The sequence below is a fragment of the Pseudonaja textilis genome, chromosome 1 (assembly GCF_049901715.1).
Source record: "Pseudonaja textilis isolate UNSWEBS1 chromosome 1, rPseTex1.2, whole genome shotgun sequence".
Lineage (NCBI taxonomy): Eukaryota > Metazoa > Chordata > Lepidosauria > Squamata > Elapidae > Pseudonaja > Pseudonaja textilis.
The window spans coordinates 273,824,474-273,845,573 of NC_141990.1; the positions used below are offsets into that span (position 1 = coordinate 273,824,474).

A 21,100-nucleotide genomic window follows, 5' to 3' on the forward strand; every position below is an offset into this window, starting at 1 on the left:
TAATTAAAAATTGTTGTTAGTTGCGAAGTGGTGTCTGACCCATCGCGACCCCATGGACAATGTTCCTCCAGGCCTTCCTGTCCTCTACCATCTTCTGGAGTCAATTTAAGCTCAGGACTACTGCTTCAGTGACTCCATCCAGCCACCTCAATCTCTGTTGTCCCCTTCTTCTATTGCCCTTAGTCTTTCCCAGTATTAGGCTCTTCTCCAGTGAGTCCTCCCAGAGAAAACTCCTTAATTTAGCTAATTATGTAATCAAAATGTATGTCTGTTTTATATTTACATATGGTAAATATTTTTGTGTTATTACTATAATTACTATTTTAATGACAAAAATGCCTCTTTCTGAAGTTAAGAAATATAGCACATGAAGCTTTGTGAAAAATCTATTACTATTACTTCAAATTGGCAATATCTGAATGTTTCCTTATGTAAAAGTAACATTCTGCACATTGAAACATAGTATTTTTGAAGCTAGCCTTCAAGGTTTTTACTGATATTCTGCCTTTTTGTAATTCGTTAAAAAAAGTAGAATTCAGAATTTTGATTTTGCCCATTTGTTTTTTAAAATAATGTAGCCTAGGGATATAGATTCATAAGTAACTGGTGATTTGTTAATATTCTCATTCATTTGATCACAGTGTATTTTTAAATTATAGCATTATAATTTTCATCACACTTTAACACTTTTGAAAGCATTCTTAGTCACAGTCAATTAAATGAATTTCAATTTTAATAACAATTGTACAATAAGACATGAATTATATTATCAGTAACTAACCTGTTTGCCATTGTGAGTTACAGATGACAGAATGGTACGTAAAGTCTTAAAACCCATAGCTATATCGAGCAAATGAGCAGCGAAGAAGAAGTTGTTGTAGTGGCCAAGAATAGACATGGTTGTATACCAAGCTAAGTACAAGAAAGACTAAAGAAAATGTTAAATGTCAGAGAACCACTGCTATTTTTCTCATTGCATTATATGATTTCTTATCATTACGTTTCATTTATAAAACACTTTTGTGCTATAGTATGAAAATGCCTACAAAGGGGCTTATACCTCAATGACCAAAAAATCTTTGAATCCTTCTAGATTATATTAATAGTAATGGTAGGTTTGGCAACTGTTACATAAAACGATTAACCAAAGACACAAAACTATTGTCAAAGAGACAAGGGTGCATTACATTTGTCTTGAGATATGTACATAGGTATAGAGTGCTTTGTGCAAATAGAAATGACCACATGAACTAACACTAGGATCTAGCCATAAGCCAAACAAGGCCTTTCCAGATGGGGAGGAGCCTTGATGCTTATGGATATGTCCTCTTGCCATATCTCTTTGTCTCTCATGTATTTTGTTTTTGCAGTCTTCATTTATACATCAAGGTAAATGAAAGAAGAATGTGAAAATACACATAATTGCTATTCCTAAGTTTGACTTCATAATTTTAAAAAGTATACAAGGCTGTTTGTTAAGACTACAGGGTGTTACAAGCAATAAAACAATTATGCAGAAGTACGTCTTAGCTAAATCATTATATAATGTTGCAGAATATGAAATACAACCAATTTAACACATACAAAATATTAAACAATTTTGCAAAACTGAAATAGGTTGGCTATTGGAATGAATCAGTAACTTGGTCATATTAAATTATTTATGACTGACTATTGCTTAAATATTATTATCAATATACTATCATCCTATCTTTTAATTCTGGCTTTGTTGCCATACAGAAAATAGAACTTCTACCCTCATCTAAAAAAAAAACCCATTTCCTCAACTGATATCATATTAACAGTTTAACTGCATTTCTCCTCTTAACTGATTTTGTATATTTTCTTCACTTTCCTCTCTTTTTCTCATTATTCATTTTAAAACAGATGTTCAAAAAATTACATAGAATTTATACAGATGATGTCTATCATTTGGATATGCTTGCAGAATTAAGTTCATATTAAAGCTGTGCATATTTCAACAGAGAATGCATGAGTACAAGACTTGTTTCCTTTTAAAAAGAATAATGAAGCAAAGGATTTTTTTAAAAAAAAATTAAAAGTACTGTTAACTTACGTTATCAGTGAAAACTACCCCAAGCTTCCAGATTTGATATTTTGCATCAATAGAACTTAACCTAATAATAAACAAAATAATTTGAAATTAATTGGTATTTATTCATCCACTAATTATAAGATTTTTTTCCATTCACTAAGCTTCCTTTTTGACAATGTGTACACTGAAATGTTTCAGAATTTTGCGGAGGTTTACTGGATATATTTTTGAAAACAAACATCTCAGCAATGAAAATGACCTTTAGATGAATGATAACATTATGTTTGAACAATGTAACATATATACTAACAGAAGTTTCAGTTCTCTGAGATCTATCTTGTCCTTTATGTAGTCAAGGAAACATCTTTCAGCATAATAGGAAAGTATCCACGGACTTAAGGGAATCATCAGAATTTGAGTAATACAAAATCTTCAATAAACAATCTCAGAGGGGAAATTTCTAAAACAAGCCAATGAAGTCTTATTCTGAGGGGAATTGGAATGCGTATGGAAAGTAGAAAAATAGAAAACCGAGGAGCAGGGGAAATGGCATGTGTTTTTCTGATAGGAACATACAGAAGCCTGCAGTGCAACTTTTGCCTGTACAATGAAGCTAAAAGAATAAATCAGGTATTTTATATGCCAGTTAGATGCTGTTGTTTAAGATGATTTATTTCTTTAACTTACAATATTGTAAATGGTAAACATAAGTACTTCAGTTCCAGTGTATATACAACCCCACCCCCCAAATCTGTGTTCCCATTCACCTCACATGATTTTGTAATAACAGTTGTAATGAATCAGGCCAGCTCTCTGCTTTCAAGGTAATATTACACTCCCATCTAGACTATATCTCCCTAATCTTTCTCAAAGCAATTTTGGTCAAAAGAAATTTGATAAAGATAACTAGTCACTGATGTGTAGTGATATGCTCCCAAATGACAATCCATAGGCAAAATGTTTACGCTCCATTCTATTGTGCAATCTGTAAATGATTTCTCTATTGCAAAGAATGACAGTTATAACTTATTGTGTTACACTGCAAACTAAAAACAAAGATCCCAATAATTTAGCATTTTTAAAAAACAATTAAAGTTAAGCATATTAGCCTGTGAGATAAGCAATTGATTAAGTATAGTTGTAGATCGCCAACAATTGTCTTATTTTAACACTATGCTTTTATGAAATTCATAAAAGCATAGTTAAAATATTCCCCCTCTCAAAACAGACCATATTAAAAATAAATATTTTTGTCCAAATAATTAATGAACCTCAAAGCTATAACAGCAGTAACAATATTGCTATTTATATTTTGTTTTTATTAAGTTGCCGAGATCCTGTATTTTCCATGAATTGAATAATAACAATTTGTGACAGCACAAAACTCTCTGGAACATCATTATAATGCACAAACACATACTCTCTGTGCATAGGAGAGTAACCCTAACCCTAACTACAAACATAAAAATAAAACAAATAAAATAAAAAAATCAGTAATATTATTTTAATACATTTCAGTTTATTAAACGTAAAGGCCAACATTACCATGAAACGAAAGATGCTTCATCTGGTTCGGTATGTTCCACTGGACTAAAATCCAGAGCACTTTTGTCCAGACCTAAGAGTTCTGCAATGCGCTCTACTCCATATAAATCACCATACTTGTTGATTACCTTCAAGAAAAAAATAAAATAAAATATTATGTTTTAATTCAAGCAGTTCTCATTAAGTCTTGCATTTAAAAGTCGATGCTTATTTAAAGACTGCTTTCTCACACAAGAGGGGAAGATTGAAAGTAGGGAAAAAAATCTCCCTAGTGAAAGAAATCAAATATAACAAAATCCTAAAAATAAACAAATCACCATGCAGAGATAGTTTTTGAAGCATATATATTCCTTTTTTTTTTTGAATAAATTTTATTGAATTTACAATTAAAAACATAACAACATTACATCTACAACAGGGGGAGAAAAAGGAAAAAGAAAAAAAGGGGGGAAAAAAGAAAAAAAACCGCTCGGTCTTGCGAACCGAAAAAGGAGAAAAAGAGGTATAAAAGAAAGAAGAAAACAAAGAAACGGAAGAAAAAAGAAAATACATTAAAAACAGACAGATATCCTTTTTGACAGTCTGCAAGATCCAATTCTCCTACCTTACTTTAATTATACACATCTTATCACTATTTATGCTTAAATTACCCATTGTTCATTGAACAGTTTATCTCTGAGAAAACCAATTATACCACGCATTCCAATTATCATAAAATGCTGAAGACTCTTTATTTTTAAGTGCTATGGTTAAATTGTCCATTTCTGCACAGTCACATATTTTCTGGATGACCATTTGATCTGTAGGTATATAGGATGATTTCCAGCACTGGGCAAATGCTAATCTGGCCGCAGTTAGAATATGAATTGTTATATATTTCATCTTTTTAGGTAAATGTTTATCAGAGATCCCTAGTAGGAAGAACTCTGGTTTGTATTCGATTTGTTCTTTGGTTATTTCCTCCAACCATTTTCTAATTTTTTGCCAGTATTTCTGGGCTTCCTTACAGGACCACCACATATGAAAGTAGGTTCCTTCTATGTTTTTACATTTCCAACATTTTGGACTAGAGTTTGGGTTCATTTTCGCTAACCTCGAAGGGGTAAGTGCCATCTATATAACATTTTATACATATTTTCTTTGTACGCGCATGGATTTCGTAATCTTAATGTTTCTATTCCAGATCTTTTCCCATTCTGTTAATGTAATGCTTCTTCCAATATTCCTACTCCACATTATCATGTTCCCTTTCACTATCTCTTGCTCTAGTTCTACCTCCAATAAATATTTATAAAATTTGGAGATATTCTTTTATTTGATCCTAATAAGATTTTATCTAAATATTGTAATTTGCTATAGATTCCAAACTCTTTGATATCTTGTTTGTATCTGCTATGGATTTGTATATATAACCACTGGTCAATTTTAAATCCCTGTTCCTGTAAGTCCTGTCGAGTTCTTAATTTTCCTAAAGGGTCTAATAAATCTTTATATTTAGTCATTTTTGTTATATCCAAATTGTTGGGATGAACCATTGCCTCCATTGTTGAAAGCCAAATCGGAATTTTTAAATAATGTTTTTTGCATATTTTTTTCCAATTAGTTAATAGTGAATCTCTAATAAGATGTCTATGAAAATACGACTGTTTAGTTTTCCCCACATCCCATAGAAATGTGTGCCATCCTCTCTGAAGCATATATATTCCTAATGTTCTGCAATAACATCTCAAACCAATCCAATATGTACTTATTATTATCAAACATATTTTATTCATTATTTTTATTTTGTAAAAAAAAATATTTAAGGAACCTACCTTTCGTTTCACAAACTTGTCCCAATAATTGTTAGGAAAAGATCTGTACAAACACAAAATAAGTATTCAAATTTAATTAAACAAAAAAAAAAAACCAATAAAAGATGACCCAATAATAACACCCCTCCTATGCACATACAGACACAGAAAAAAAAAACCCACAAGAAACTCCATAACCCCATCCTCACTAGAAGTAATTTAATTGCCTTGGTGCTTTATTATTTTAGTTTACATTATGCAGATATTATGTTCACACAAACTCTAGAATAAAGATTCTTTCATAGAATATCAAACAGGGCAAAAAAGCTCAAGAGAATGATGGCATCATAAGAACAATTTCCTTTCAGTGCCTTCTATATTTTCCCCATTTTTTTTTTTATTATTTCCCCTCTGATCACAAATACTTTGTCTTTCTCTCTCTCTCAAGTTATTTATCTACGTATCTAAGAAAATAGAAACTAGTCTATAAAAGTATATATGTCTAAAAATTCTACTTTAAATTGATAGTTGATTATTTCCTAGTGTGATTTACAGTATGTTGATTGCTTATTTAGTATCCTATGACTATCACTAAGTGTTGTATCTTATGATTTATGATGATTGTATTTTTATGAAGACTACGATCATGATCACTATAGCTTTTATGTATACTGAGAGTTTATGCACTAAAGACAAATTTCTTGTGTGTCCAATCACACTTGGCCAATAAAGAATTCTGTTCTGTTCTGTTCTGTTCTGTTCTGTTCTGTTCTGTTCTCTTCTCTTCTCTTCTCTTCTCTTCTCTTCTCTTCTCTTCTCTTCTCTTCTATATAGTTATATGTTTATGAAGAAATAAAATTTACAATAAACTTCGATTGTTTTTTGTTCTTCAATGGTTTTCTCATTATTCATCAGATTTTATTGAGACAGTGTTACTAGTTTTTTTTGAAAAAATATCCTTATAGAAAACAAGCATATTAGTATTAAAAGAAACATTTATGAATATCTACAGCCATTGGTAAGTAGGATGAAAAGTTAAGTTCTTCCCTGAAACGTAATTCATTCTTTAATGTGTTACTTTCATTATATTCATTTAACTTCATTCACAAATTTCTGTTCACACAGAAACAATGTGTTTTCTCAGGGAAAACGGGGTTCTGTAGAAAACATTATTTCTTTATGCTTCAGTTCTGAATAAGTTTTTCCTTAAAAAAAGTGCTAAGGAATATAAATGATCTTGAAGTTTATGATATGAAGTTTGCTATGACTGTGTGAGTGGCAAGCCCTGCTTCCAGTACTATTTGTAGAAGTAGTAAAATTCACAATGAAGGGAGCAGCAGAAAAAACAGATTAAAAACAAAGGACTGCTGACTAGTAATAGTAATTCTACTTTATTATGCTTGCAAACCTTTTTAACTTGGTTCTTCTCTGAAATTTTTCTGAACTTGGGAGGAGAAAAACTAATCTAGCTAATACTAATAAACTCACAGTCAGATTTGCATACTTTCCTAAACTCTAAATAACATTCAAAAAGCATTACTACTCTGTATACCGCCAGTAGTTAAATAAAAATTAGAGCAAGAAATTCCTACTCATCTCAATGTCTATGGAGATTCTCAGTCATTCAGGTCATGGTTGTCCCAAAGGCGTTTTTTTTTTTTTCAAGAGGCAACTGGTTTTTCCAATTTTTCTTTGAAGATGTTTTGCTTCTCATCCTTGAAGCTTCTTTAGCTCTGGCTGGATGGTGGGGAATGGAAGTATTTATACTCCTTGCAGACAACTGGTCATTTGCATTCTTGTAGAGAGTTGGTGAGGCCACCTGGAGGTTTATCTGTGTTGTCAGGGTTACCTCGGCAGTGCAAATGGGTGTGGAGCATTCTTTGAACTGTTGAAAATTGAATATGTCAAAATTGAACAGCTATCTCTCAACACGGGTGTGATATGACATCATCTATTTCTAGTCTACAACACAGTCCTTTCAATAGTTCCAAGAAGGCTCCACACCATTTGCACCACTGAGGTGACCCCGATGACATAGATAAACCTCCAGGTGGCCTCAACGACTCTCTACAAAGAATGCAAATGACCATCTGTCTGGAAGGAATACAAATCCTTCTATTTTCCACCATCCAGCCAGAGCTAAAGAAGCTTCTTGGATGAGAAGTGAAATGTCTTCAAAGAAAAACCAGAAAAACTAATTTCTTCTTGAAAGAAGCATCTTTAGGGTCCTAATCATCTCAAATTTTAAAAAACAATAAGCATATCAAACTTCTTTCTGAAAACACTAGAGACTCAGAGGCAGCGATTCAAGGTTACAACTTTCTATTAAGTATATATATCACAATAGTTAAAAGGCCATTAAAAAGAAATCCAACAATATTCAAGTATAATATGGAAGTAATATACAAGCAATATTCAATTATTTCTCCTTTTTCTCCTGTCTGTGTGCCATAAAGGGTTGGGACCCCTCAACCTTTTGAGCAGCAAAAAAAGGCTTATATCTATGCATTATTACTAACAAGCCAACATTTGGTTCAGATCTTGTCAGACCAAGGCCTCACAAAGAGGGGAGTAAGTTGTCTGCTTAAGAAAAGATTACATTGGAATAATACTAATATTTATTTATTTCAATCTTTATGGCCCCTCCATCTCATCATAGTGACTCTGGCTTGCTTCTCTAGTCAGTCATCAAAGTGAAGAGATAATAAGGAGCACCATTAACTTTTTTCCATGTAGGCAAAAATAAAAGCACATTTCACATTCTTGCTTCCTGACTGACAATTAACAATAATAACAATGACTACCGAAACATAATATAGAAGAGATATAATTGTTGCAGTTAATGAATATATAAAGTTATCTTGTATTATATCAGAGGAGTGATGTCTTCTGATCTCTGAAAAGCAGAGATTTGCCACATCCGATGCTTTTACACACAACTTTTGTTCACATGAACTATATAGAAAGATGATCAGTACCTATATCAACACAAATGTCATAATTTCACCTGTACAGAATTATGTTGGTACACTGTCAAAGTAAGCCTTAATAAAATCCAATTGAAATTCAATATACAATGTGGCACTTACGGAGTGTTTATGACTAAACGATCCCACTGCCCTTTAATATCATCTTCAGATGGTTGTTCAGTAATATATAGACCATCAAATTCTAGCTTCCTAGCAATGTCTTTTTCACGCTTGAATACAACCAAGGGAACCTTTAGCGAAAGATATTTTGAAGTATTTTAGTGATCTCAAATTTTGAAATGAAAGTGAATATTTTACAATGTCTTGGAGCTGTACATTTTACCGAGTTTCACTTTAAATCATCTGCTTTTAAAAACTTTATAGATAAAATGAATTATTATAACAAATATGATATTGTTATTTACAAAGCGCTGTTACAATTTGAACTGACTATATGTACAATCATCTGATAATGAATACTATATAAATAATAGATGCTATTTGATCTAGAAATTGAATTGAGTTCAGGATTAGTGCAATGTATCTATAAATTTGTAATTAATTTGTTTTAAATTATTAATAAGCATATTTGGATCTAATCCTGTTTGCAACGTAATAAAATAATAGAAGGATCTTTTATTTAGCATGAATTGTACAATTAAATAAGAATATATAAGGTATATATAAGATGAAAGCAGAGCATAAACGTGGATACTTTTTTCAGTTCTATTTCATCTTCAATGTTAACTGAAATCTATGTATTTAAGATCTATGTACCAGGTATCATCAAATCAGGCTTGTGCTTTCCGATTATATAAAGGATACTTCACATTGTTCCCAAGATCTGTAGTTCTTCTAAAAACACTCCAGTAAATTCTTTGATCTTATTTATCTACTGGATCCATTGTCTTTGTTTACTTTTACTTCCCAAACACAGGCTTTTTTGAAATTCATCATTCATTTGAATCATGTACCTAGATATGTGAGATTCTGTTTGCTAATAATCACTCAAAGGAAGCAGTCCATTTATTTGCTTTAGCTTTTAGATTTATCAATGCTATTTGCAATCCATGGTACTTTTAATAACCATCTCCAAATCCATAATTTTTTCTCTCCCTCTTTCTCAATGTTCACCTATCATAGCTTGGGTGAGTCCGACAATGTGATTTTCTTATTTATATTATGACTATTATTGCATTGATTTAGTTAGATTCTCCTCAGATTCCATTATGCTTGTATTGTATTATTTTGTACTTTTTCCTGTTGTTTTTATTCATTCATTGCCCCAAGTTGCCGTTAGTGAAACTACTGGCCATATAAATCAGTATTGATTGATTATGTGTCATCAAGCTCTTATTGACCACATAGATTTCCTCCAAGAATAAATGAATGTAAATAAATAGCTGCATACTACCAGGAAAGTCTGTGACTTCCACTATTCTGATAAATCCCTTTCTCAGATTCTCTTGTTCTAGAAGTACAGATAACAGAGTTGGAAGGGGCCTTAGAGGTCTTCTAGTCCAACCCTCTGCTCAAGCAGGAGATCTGTACCATTTCAGAGAAAGGGCTGTCTAATCCTGGATCTAATTTCATGGTTTCTGAGGTTGGGGGTCTCTGGGATAGTTTTAAGGGAGGGATGGGAGAAGTTTATCTCTCATAATCATTTCCCATTCTTATTCTCAGAGTTCCAAAAAAGAGTTCCAAATCTCTTCTCACTGGACCAGACCAACATGTAGCTTCCTGAAACCATCTGGAATCCTGGCAAACATAGTTTTTCCGAATTTTCTAATACTGTCCAACCAATGAATACATAGTAGCCAAGTGACTTGATGGAAAAATGAGGAAATAGGTGTCTCTTTATACAGTAGTAATATGACAAGAAAGCGATTTGTATTAATGGTCATGTCAAGATAAAGGAAATGACTAACCTTCAAACAATAGTATCCAATTACACATAGGAAAGAAATAATAGTATGAATAATAGCGAGTGCCCTAAGTGTCGGTGCCATATAACCAGTGCTTTCTTGTAAAACAAAGAACACCATTCCTTCTTCATCCTCATCTTCATCTAAAGATTGCCATAAATCAGAATCTTCTTCCATTTCTTCAAATGGTTCTTCTGTCACCTGTCATTCACACATACACACATTCTTCTGATGGGTATAAAACAACAAATTCCTAGATAATGCTTCTCTAAGCCATAAAGACGGGACTTTAAGCACAGCATAAATTATTCAAATATAAAATCAGTGGATTAGTGTGATAGCAATTCAAATGGCTTGCTATGAGTCTTCTTATTGCAAGCATACCTAATTTTTCTATTAATTAGTGGATGAAAATTTAAAATATTATAATTGTCCTAAAGAAAACAACCAAGGTAACAATAAAATTGTCCTGTTCTGTCAGACTGTAAGTCCTACAACAAAGATAATATGTATGAAGCACACGGAATACTCCAAATTGTAAAACATTATTATTGAGGTATAAAATATCATAATAGAAACTAATAATAACATAAAAATAAAAAAGTAAGGTTTTTCATTTTTTTGAGATTTAATTGAATTAGTAACTTATTGATGGATATGGAAATAGAGTTGGTGGAAAGGAAGGGAAAATATTTCCTATTTTTCCTGTCCCTTACAATTCCCAGAATGACTTTCCAAGCTCTTGAAAGACATTTCAGAACAGCTTATAAATTGATGTTGGAGGTTGCAGAGAGAAGAAAGTATTACCAATTGCTCTCCTGCTTCTCCTGGAGCCCAATTCTTTGCAAATAGATGGAACTATTTATGCATCAGTGTGTTTGGAATATAACACTATTCGAGCTATAATACTAGTATTCACTTTCATTATCTAATTTATAGTAATAATGAGCTAAGATGTTGTAAATATCACTCTGAAAATTTAGATACCATGCATAGAATAGATATATTTACATTACCTTGTAAAAGAGCAGAATAAAATTGATAGCAAAGGCAACAAAAAGTGCAAGAAATCTTAAATTGTAGAAATTTCTTGCCAAATAGTGCTGGAGAAAAAAAAAGATAAAGAATGTAATTAGTTCATAAAGAAGGTCAGATCTAAAATGTTATGATAGGGAAATCTTTTTAATCTTTCAAATTGCAAATCATAATAACTTTATTTATTTGTTTCAATTAAAGTGATTGTATTAACATTGATTATATTTCACATCAAATTTGGCTTTCCCGTTCCCATTTCTCTGTTACAGAATGCCACAGTTGTTATTTAAGTTTAAAATAAAGGTAAAGGTTTCCCCTGTCCATTCATGTCCCCTCCGTTTCTTAGCCAACATTGTCCAAAGACACTTCAGTGGTCATGTGGCCAGCATGACTATATGCCAAGGTGCACGTAATGCTGTTACTTTCCCACCAAAGTGGTACTTATTTATCACGCGTTTGCATGTTTTTGATCTGCTAGGTTTCCAGGAGCTTGGGCAAGTAAAGGAGCTCATCCCATCTTGAACTTGGCCTGTCAGCTTTCCAGTTGACAAGCTCAGCATCTTTAACTGCTGAGCCATCACAACCACTTTTAAGTTTAAAATGCTATTATTTAATAGAGATTCAACTTACCAAAACTTTTGTCTGATAGATCTCCAGTACTTTAAAAAAATTAGCCATAACTGCTTCTGGCTTCTCTAACTTCTGTCCATGTCGTTTTCTTTTCTTAGGTTCTTCAACTGCCAAATATTCAGAGTATACATCATCCTTTATCTTATCGTGTTTTTCACCATCCTCCATGCTATAGGAAATGACGTTATAAATTAGATTTTTATAATGCCCAGATATAAACCATGGAAGGTCAGACATTATACAAAGGTAATTAAAAGGTAAACATGTAGGAGAGATGAATTTGAAGATGTGCATTTGTCAATATAAATATATGGATTTCTGTAATTTCCCAAAACAGCATTTATGTCCAAATGTTAATGAATGCATACATTCTAGCAATTTTCTCTGTTTAATCTTTTCATTTGACAAGACAAACAAAATTTAGAGAAGTACAAAAACTGCGTAATAATAACATTTTAATTACATATTACATGGAAAATACAAATTAGTAGGATAAGATTGTCCAAGTCCAGCTTTTAATTGCCAATTTTCTCTGTATTAGGATACTTATCCCATTAAAATTTCCAATCAGATGTTTGTTGTGCATGAAGGTGCCTTTTAATATATTCCCATGGTTTACATTCTGCACAGGTTGTACAGATTGCAAGGCATAAGAATATCTCTGGGCTAATACTTAATAAACAACACTTTAATGGATGATAATAATTGAAAATATGCAACAATAATGATCAAATGTGTAATCAGTTTTCAAACTACACTGGAAACAGATCACATTTTATTACTTCCTTGACTTTTTTTGCCTCTTAATACTTCTACTAATCTTGCCAATGACAGTCAAGGGAATTGTGTACACACATATAGTGGAAGAGCAGTTGCATAACAGTTTAAATATAGAGTTTCAGAGTACAAATAAATGCATTCATAAGGTAAGGAGAAATAGATATTTTAAATGTAAAATATAAATATATTTTTTTATTCAAAAAGACAAATTATTGTATCTTTTTGCAGGAGTGCAAATGTGAGCAAATCCATGTAGGTGGTCATTGTCTTAGGACCATTTGTTTCGCAATCATTAGAAGTTACAATTACTCTGAAAAATATGATTTATCACATACAGTAGAACCTCTGTCACAACCATAATTTATTCCATACCTTTGGTTGCATCCCCATTTGGTCGTGACCTGAACTTAATTTTGGAAATTTGGTGCTTACAAAAAAATGATGCAGAAGGGGAAATCAGCTGTGGAAAAAAAGATTGTGAATGTTTTGGTCAGAACCCAATTTGGTCGTGGTCAGAAGCATTCATGACCAGAGATTCTACTGTACTTAAAACTACTGTCACATTTCTACAGTCATGTAACTGCAGCCCAGGTTCTTAGCAATGGGGTCATGATTGCAGGAAATACGACTTCAGCAACAGAGTGGTCAATGTCTGGAGTACTCTACCTGACTCTGTGGTTTCTTCCCCAAACCCCAAAAACTTTAACCTTAGACTTTCTACTATTGACCCTACCCCTTTCCTAAGAGGTCTGTAGGGGGCGTGCATAAGAGTACCAACATGCCTACCATCCCTGTCCTATTGTTTCTTTTATTTTTCTTATATGTATCCATGTATTCATAACTATGTTTTTACTTATACCTATTATCTTGTAAGCAATTGACAAACCAAATAAAATAAAAATAAATGTTTATGTCTGCTGCTGCATCTGGGGTTACATGATTGCTATTGGTGACCTTCGCGGACATGAAAGTCAATGGGGGCAGTAAAAGCTGCAAATTGCAATCATGTGCTGTATCACTTAATGACCTCAGCAAAAAAGGTTGTAAAATTGGATGCAGTCACATGTTTCCTCACTTAATAATCACACTACTTAACAATGTATTTTCCAATCCCAATTGTGGTCATAAATCAAAGACTATCTGTAAGTTTTCTTTCTTTTTCTTTTCTTTTTTGCTCTTGAATTAAATTTTCAGGCAATTCTATAAACTATCTCTATTATTAACAAAAATATTTGCTTTGGTTTTCAAGTATTTTGTTAGAAAGCAACACTGTGACAAAAGTGTCATTGAAACTAAACCCAGTTTCTTTTTTACTGCTACAAGGCATTTGCCATCGTCTGATGGCCCCCTTTTATCCAATCTTTTGGGACATTTCAAAAATTATTTGTACTATTTATTAAATAACCACAATAAAGCTTTCTCTCTAAAAGCTATATTATGGTAAGCTTCCCTCAGAACTATTGCCATTAGCCATTGATGTTAGGGTTTAACTTTGCTTTGTTTGTTTTATTGAATGTATTTTTATTGATGAATGACCAAAATAAAGTTTCTGTCCATTAGCTCCATTAGAATTAACAGGACATAAAATATGGAAGAAAAGTTGTTTCATTGTAAGATTGTTGGATATTCTCATTCAAAATATTCATAAAGTCTCTTCAACCGCATTTTCTAATATAAAAAAAACCCACACCAACAGTGTTTAACTACACATAGCTTACTCAGCCTTCTCGGATTCTGTTCTTGTTTCTGATTCATCATCCCTTGTAACTTCAGGTAGCTGAAATGTTTTGAAAATATACAGAATTTTAATATTATGAAATTTCCTTTCAAAATCATCCAATTAATTATGAGTGTTTTGATTAATTAAAATCATGTTGATGACTGTTCGCCTGAAAATGTTTGTATGTAAAAAGCTGTACATGGCCTGGGAGCAGGGTACCTGAGGAATCACCTTTTTTCCTTTATCTGTCCAACTAGATCAAACAGGGTGGGCATACTGCAGATCCCACCAGCCAAAGATGATCTTTTTCTGCAGCCCCTGCTGTAGGGAACCTCCTCCCTTCAAAGATTAGAATGGCCCCAACCCTGTTAGCCTTCCATAAAGTTTTAAAACCTGTCTATGCTCCTGAGTCTGGGGAGCTACAAGTGCCAAGGGCCCCACTTCCTGGCTACATAGTTTGCAGGCCAGATGACTTGCTCTGTATGTATTCAAATTTAGAAGTTTTATTTTTTATTGTTTTAATGCTTTTTTTACTGTTTTTGTTGTTTTAAAATGTTTTTAATGACTTTAGTGTAATATATGTTTTCAAGTTGTGAGTTGCCCAGAATTGTTTGGAAATTAAATTCAGAAGATTTCCTAGTGCTTTACCCAGTATATTTACTTCTCTCTGATTGTATATATTTGCCTCCACTGTCATATTCTAATCCCTGTAACAATATTATGTGACCCCCCAGTCTCCTTCATTGGATGGTTTCAGGTAATAGGGAGGGGGTGAAGAGATCAACCAGGTAGACATTCTCTTATGGAATGCGGTAGACTTTGTTATTCTCTGATTATTTTTTTAACATTTACATGAATCCCCTAGAAACCCTCTGTTAATTTGGGGTGCAGTATGATTTGTAGGCTGATTATTTCCAGTTGTACATTGCCACCCTATGTGAGACAGTAGATCCTGCTAAATGTCCTGTCCCAATGACTAGAGGCCAAAAAAAGACAATGTCAAGCATTGAGATTGCTTGTACCAAGAAAGGAAGCTATTTGGTTCCCTTTCAGACTTATTTTATAGCAACCAGAATACGAAATGATTGCTATAGTCTAAAGAATATGTGTCTTGGAGTTCTGATTAATAATCCTTATTAGAAATGAGTTGAAAATTCTAAGATAAGATTTCTAGTGAGTTCAGACAAGAAACCAATCTAGAGATAATTAAACAATAAAATTCTAGTTTTCTTTTGTGCTTTTTCTGAGGTACAATGGGGGACAATTGTCTCTTTTGGAAGAGCTAATGGCATCCTGCTCTCCATCCTGCCCTTAAGAAAAAAATATTGTGCTGCGAAAATATTGCCAGTTTGGCTTCTGAATTTAAGTGATATGATGCTGGGATGCTGTACCGCCACATTAAGGCCAAGGGCTGCCATGCAAGAGATGGAGACAAATAGAAGCCATCAGGTTACTACAACATTATCAGATAAATCTTTCTTTCCAGAGGAATGGAATATAGCAGCAGCACTAATGGCAATATCATAGAGAAGGGATTTAATATTTTGGAATGACAAAGTGAGTAAAATCACCAATGATAGGAATACATCAATAAGCTATCTTGTGGGGTGGGGGGGTGTTAGCATCATTATTTATTCTATCATATGGAAGCATAAATTTTACTAAATGAATGTTTAAAACTTTAAAATATTTAAGACCTTTAAATCAGCATAGCTTCTGTGGTCTTAATGCATCATAATATATTAAACTGTCACAAATACTTTACTAGAATTTCTAGAGATCTAATTTTTAATCCATCAATTAGACTAAATCTATCTATCTTAGATTAAATCTATCCTATCTATCTATCTATCTATCTATCTATCTATCTATCTATCTATCTATCTATCTATCTATTATTATCTGTCTGTCTATCTATCATCTATAATACACAGCGCATGCATTGTTTTACCTACCTGAATTTTCTTCTTCTTACGAACTGCACTTTCCAAAGAAGGGGGAGTTTCTGATCCAATAATACCAGCAATGTCCCCAAGGCCAATATTATGACCATGTTTTGATCCACTTTCCTTTTTTGTATAAATGTCAAAAATATCTGATAAGAGGTCACTTTCTTCTTTTTCTTTTTTTACAAACTGCACAATTTCAGCTGCAATGCCATGTTCCAAAATTTCCACTTTTTCTGCTTCGAGCACATCATCATGAATTCCAAACTGTGTTGGATCAGGCATGTCACCTAGAATTTTGGTAACTCTTATGTTTTTGGCCCCTTCAACTAGGCCATCACCAAATATAGTACTCCAAAGAATCTGAAAAATGCTCCATATTATAGTAAGAAACATTTGGAAGAATCCTACAAATAGCATCCAAAGAGAAGAAAAGGACACTTTCACCAGTTCTTTAAAGGTCATTTTTTTCACTTTTCTATACTGTTTTCTTAGATTTTTCAGTTTAAAGATCTTGAGAATTGTGGCAGCATATTTCTTTACCGCATCACATGCCATTGCAAATGCTGAAGCTGATTCAAAAGATTGTTCTTCTTTCTCATCTTCTTCCCTCAGATACCAAGCTTCACTCTCATCATCCTCCTCAACTCTGTCAATTGAATCAGTTTCAGAGATCTGAGATGCCAACTGCATTTCAAAAATGGTGTCCTCACAGAAATTGACAAAAAGCTCCATTTTTTCTTGCTCTCCACCTTCATTTACAACATCAAAAATAAACTGCCTTTTTGATTCCTTCACTTGAGGCTTTTCCCACTGTGTCCTACTGGATTCACTAATCTCGAAATAAACTCGTTCTATCTTCTTGGCACTACCTATGATTTCAATGCGTCCCAGATAAGGTTCAAAATAATTAAGGACACTTTCTGCCGGATGCAATAGAGTTTGAAGGCGTGAATCATTTGGCATGTGTTCTGAGAGATTTGTTAAGAGCACTGCCACATTAAACCCAATATCTTTGGCTGGCTTGTGAAATCTTTCAACAAAATCAGCATAGTTAAACATATCATTTTCATCAGTTTCTGCACAGGACAGTAGAAAGTCAATTTCCGATTGCATATACTGCTTCTGACCTTCCATGGCTTTTTGAAACTCCTTTTTTGAGATTATTCCTTTTCCTTCTGAATCATATTCTTTGAAGGCTTCTGAGCTTGTTAAATCTTTTAGCTTGAGAAACATGTCAAAGAACTTCAAAATCATTTCTACATTGCTGGATGACTCGACCAGTGTATCTACCATCTGTTTTCCAATTGTGCCATTTACAATGTTACCTAAATCACAAATGTAAACATTATTTAATTGACATGCATATATAATGTTTAATCTATAATCACCTTTAGAAATGATTACAACTATTTTCAGTTTTATAATGTTGCTTTAAATTAGTTTTGCAACCACTATTCAAGTACATTATATGTTTAAATCTATTGCGATTTCTTTTTCAAGTTACAAGGCAGAATTCTTTATTGGCCAAGAGTGGTTGGACACACAAGGAATTTGTCCTGGTGCAAATACTCTCAGTACATATGAAAGAAAAGATGCATTTGTCAAGAATAATAAGGTACAACACTTAATTATAGCCATAGGGTACAATACAGCAATCAATTACTGTTGTAGATACAATAAAGCTTAAATTGAGATTTTTTTTCCCTAAATTAATTTATACCAATGGAAGAAATAACACTTTAAAAAAAAGATTCCACCTTCAAGCAGTGACAACAGCATCACTACCATATCCTTCAGAAGATCCAGTAACTCCTTCAGCAATTCAATTTGGCTGGAATCCTAGGATATACATAAAGTTAACATTTACTTTTAAAATGATCTAAATATCATCTCAATTTACCACGATCATGTTTTACATGATTGGAACCAATGAGCTCTGTGTGTCTGGAAGAATGCTTAAGTGCAGCAAATGCTGTCAAAGGTAAGGCATAGAACAATGAAAGCTACCTTATCTATTCCATTGAGGATACATGACAATCTACCAACTTCAGAGTGTCAAGCAGCAATCTTCCATAGCAGCTGTTTTCTTTTAACTAAAGACCTTAGGGACCAAATCTGAGATCAACTGCAAAGAAGGCACTTTAGAACCAAAAAAGATGGCAGAAATTTTATAAATAAATGCGGCTGATCACTGAACTAATATGCCAGGTAAAAAGATATCTGGAATAACACTAGACAATTACACTAAAATATTTCAGTGACTAAGTTATATTAAGATGCCCCATGGACAAGATGCCATTTTCAAGATCAAGGCATTATCTCATTATCCATTTTGTTCTTTCCCATAATGTCTGTGTGTCTGTGAAATCTGCCCCAGAGGATTAGACAATTATTCAGAACAGTATAGGACATATTCAGAAGGGTGGAAAGAGAAATAGCAAAAACTGCCTTTTAGTGGGAGGAAATTATTCTATGAATCTCTGGAAGGAAATGGATCCATGCCATTTTTAAAAAACTTATGCCCTCTCAAGACACATCAAAGGGACATTTCCCTAAGACAAATAGGAAGTACTCTTGGTGTTGGTATGAATATATAGGATAAAGTGATGGACATTGGCAGGTAAATTACACATATTGTAAAGAACTATCTTGTGCTAGAAGTTTTATTTTTGCTTTTTTTTAAAGTACATTAAACTATGGAATTAACTAACATCAATGTGTTGAAAGAAAGGAAGGATATAGATGAAGAATCAAATTGCTGCTAATCTTATTGACTATCTACCATCTCTTGAATCAGATACAGTCTACCTTAAATGCCAGTTGTTAGGGAGTAATTGTAGTAGTAATTGTAGTAGTCTTAGAGTAATTGTAGTAGTCTTCAATATACACTTCCCAGCTTTCTTGGTGCATTTAGATGGCCAATTTGTGACTTATAATACTAGATCACAACAGCCTTTGCTCAACCTTCTAAACAAAATCTTACATTGAAATATTAAAAAATACTTGTAGCTCGGGTTTTAGATTTTGGTAGTGGTTTACTCTCCGAGCTTGCCATTTAGTTCCCAAACGTTTTGTTACCAGGCTAGGTAACATCATCAGTAGTAGTTTTGTAGCAGTGTTTTGTCCTATTCCTCTTTAGCTTATATAAACAGCAACATAGCATACAAAATCAGTTGCAACAATTGTAATCCTATGTGTGTGTGTGTGTGTGGTGGGAGAGTAGTGGGACAAATAAGCAGGCATATGGCTGTGATGCTTATTTCTTCCTTCACAAACCTTAGTTTATGAAATATGAAATAAAATGTATATATGTGATCAAATGATTTACATTTTCAGCAAAGGTGATGAATAAAATTTACCTGTGAAAGCTTCATTTGCATGTTAGCAAAAACATGAAGAAAGCCAACAACTGCATCCCACAGTCTACTGTGAGCCAAACTCTGCTGATTTCCAATGCAAGGCCCCTACAATTAAAGAATGATGTTTTAAGATTTCTTTTTAAGTATCTATCACAATAAGTATTGTTATTATTTAATTACTGATAGCATGCTCTAAATCTACAAAGAAATCTGACAATTTAGTAACAATAAACAATATAAAGCTTAAAACACACAGTAATGATATAATATGCTCTAAAGCATGAAATACAGTAAATTGAATAAGAATTGTAACAAAGTCATCATAAAAATAATTTAATAATATATATTTATTAAAATCATCAAAACTACTCTGTAAGAACTTCTAGAAATCTGTTTTTGACAGGTTAAACTTAGCAGCTTCAAAGAGATGCTCTTCCATAAAACTAGATCATAAGAAGAAAAGACATAAATGAAAGTATGCAATGAGCAAAGGTAAATGGAAAAACAACATGAAATAAAATGAAATTGGATGCAAGTATTAGAAGATGAGAAGGCATTCTGAGGCAACTTTTTGCAGGTGAAATACTATGAATTAAGATTTGCTTGAACTGAAATTTTCATTAAAACTATCAAAGAATTAATCCCTTTTGTATCCCTGTCCAATTCCTTAGTTTAGAAGGAAATATATATTTTTAAGAGATGTAAAATGTCAGTTTTCTTCTCTCCTTCTCCCCCAACTGTATAAAAAAAGTCTGGGAGAATAACACACATGTAGTCCTAAAGATGCTTCTTCAAGAGTCAACTGAATTTTTTAGTTTTTCTTTGAAGACATTTCACTTCTCATTCAAGCAGAGCTGAAGAAGCTTCTTGGATAAGAAGCGAAACATCTTCAAAGAAAACCAGAGAGTCTTAGGTTTAGAGTAACTTTATTATCACTTTAAATGTACACTAATTGGCATACATTAACATGAAATTTTGTTGCATACAGCTCTCAAAGGTCACCACCTCCAATATACACTACATAACATGACTAAACAAACAAATAAATAAATGCAAAATTATACATATAATCACATATATTATATGACACAGAGAAAGAACACAGTCTAGTCGGATGTATACATGTACATGGTGAGAAGAATGAATCTTGAGAGTTTACCAGATGGATGACATAGGGAACAAAGCTGTTACAGAATCTGGTAGTCCTGCTAGAAATACTTCAAAACCAGAGGGGAGCAATAGAAAGAGACCATAAAATGGGTGTGTGGGGTCTTATAGCACACATAAGCAGCATCCTGAATAACAGGAAGCGAGCTTCCTATAATCTTCTCAGATGTCC

The 21,100-nt window shown here is 32.9% G+C and overlaps 1 protein-coding gene across 1 annotated transcript in view; it reads right to left on the reverse strand.

Moving 5' to 3' along the window:
- RYR3 (ryanodine receptor 3) overlaps positions 1 to 21,100 on the reverse strand; it is a 305,744-nt gene that overhangs the window by 15,130 nt on the left and 269,514 nt on the right. Inside the window, exons 86-97 of the mRNA XM_087921834.1 lie at positions 19,762 to 19,866; positions 18,160 to 18,241; positions 16,409 to 17,727; positions 14,452 to 14,510; positions 11,954 to 12,122; positions 11,305 to 11,391; positions 10,292 to 10,489; positions 8,484 to 8,614; positions 5,416 to 5,458; positions 3,602 to 3,729; positions 2,078 to 2,138; positions 782 to 928 (exon numbers count right to left, since the gene is read on the reverse strand). Coding sequence (XP_087777960.1) covers positions 782 to 928; positions 2,078 to 2,138; positions 3,602 to 3,729; positions 5,416 to 5,458; positions 8,484 to 8,614; positions 10,292 to 10,489; positions 11,305 to 11,391; positions 11,954 to 12,122; positions 14,452 to 14,510; positions 16,409 to 17,727; positions 18,160 to 18,241; positions 19,762 to 19,866 — 2,529 coding nt within the window. The remainder of the gene's footprint in view (positions 1 to 781; positions 929 to 2,077; positions 2,139 to 3,601; positions 3,730 to 5,415; positions 5,459 to 8,483; positions 8,615 to 10,291; positions 10,490 to 11,304; positions 11,392 to 11,953; positions 12,123 to 14,451; positions 14,511 to 16,408; positions 17,728 to 18,159; positions 18,242 to 19,761; positions 19,867 to 21,100) is intronic.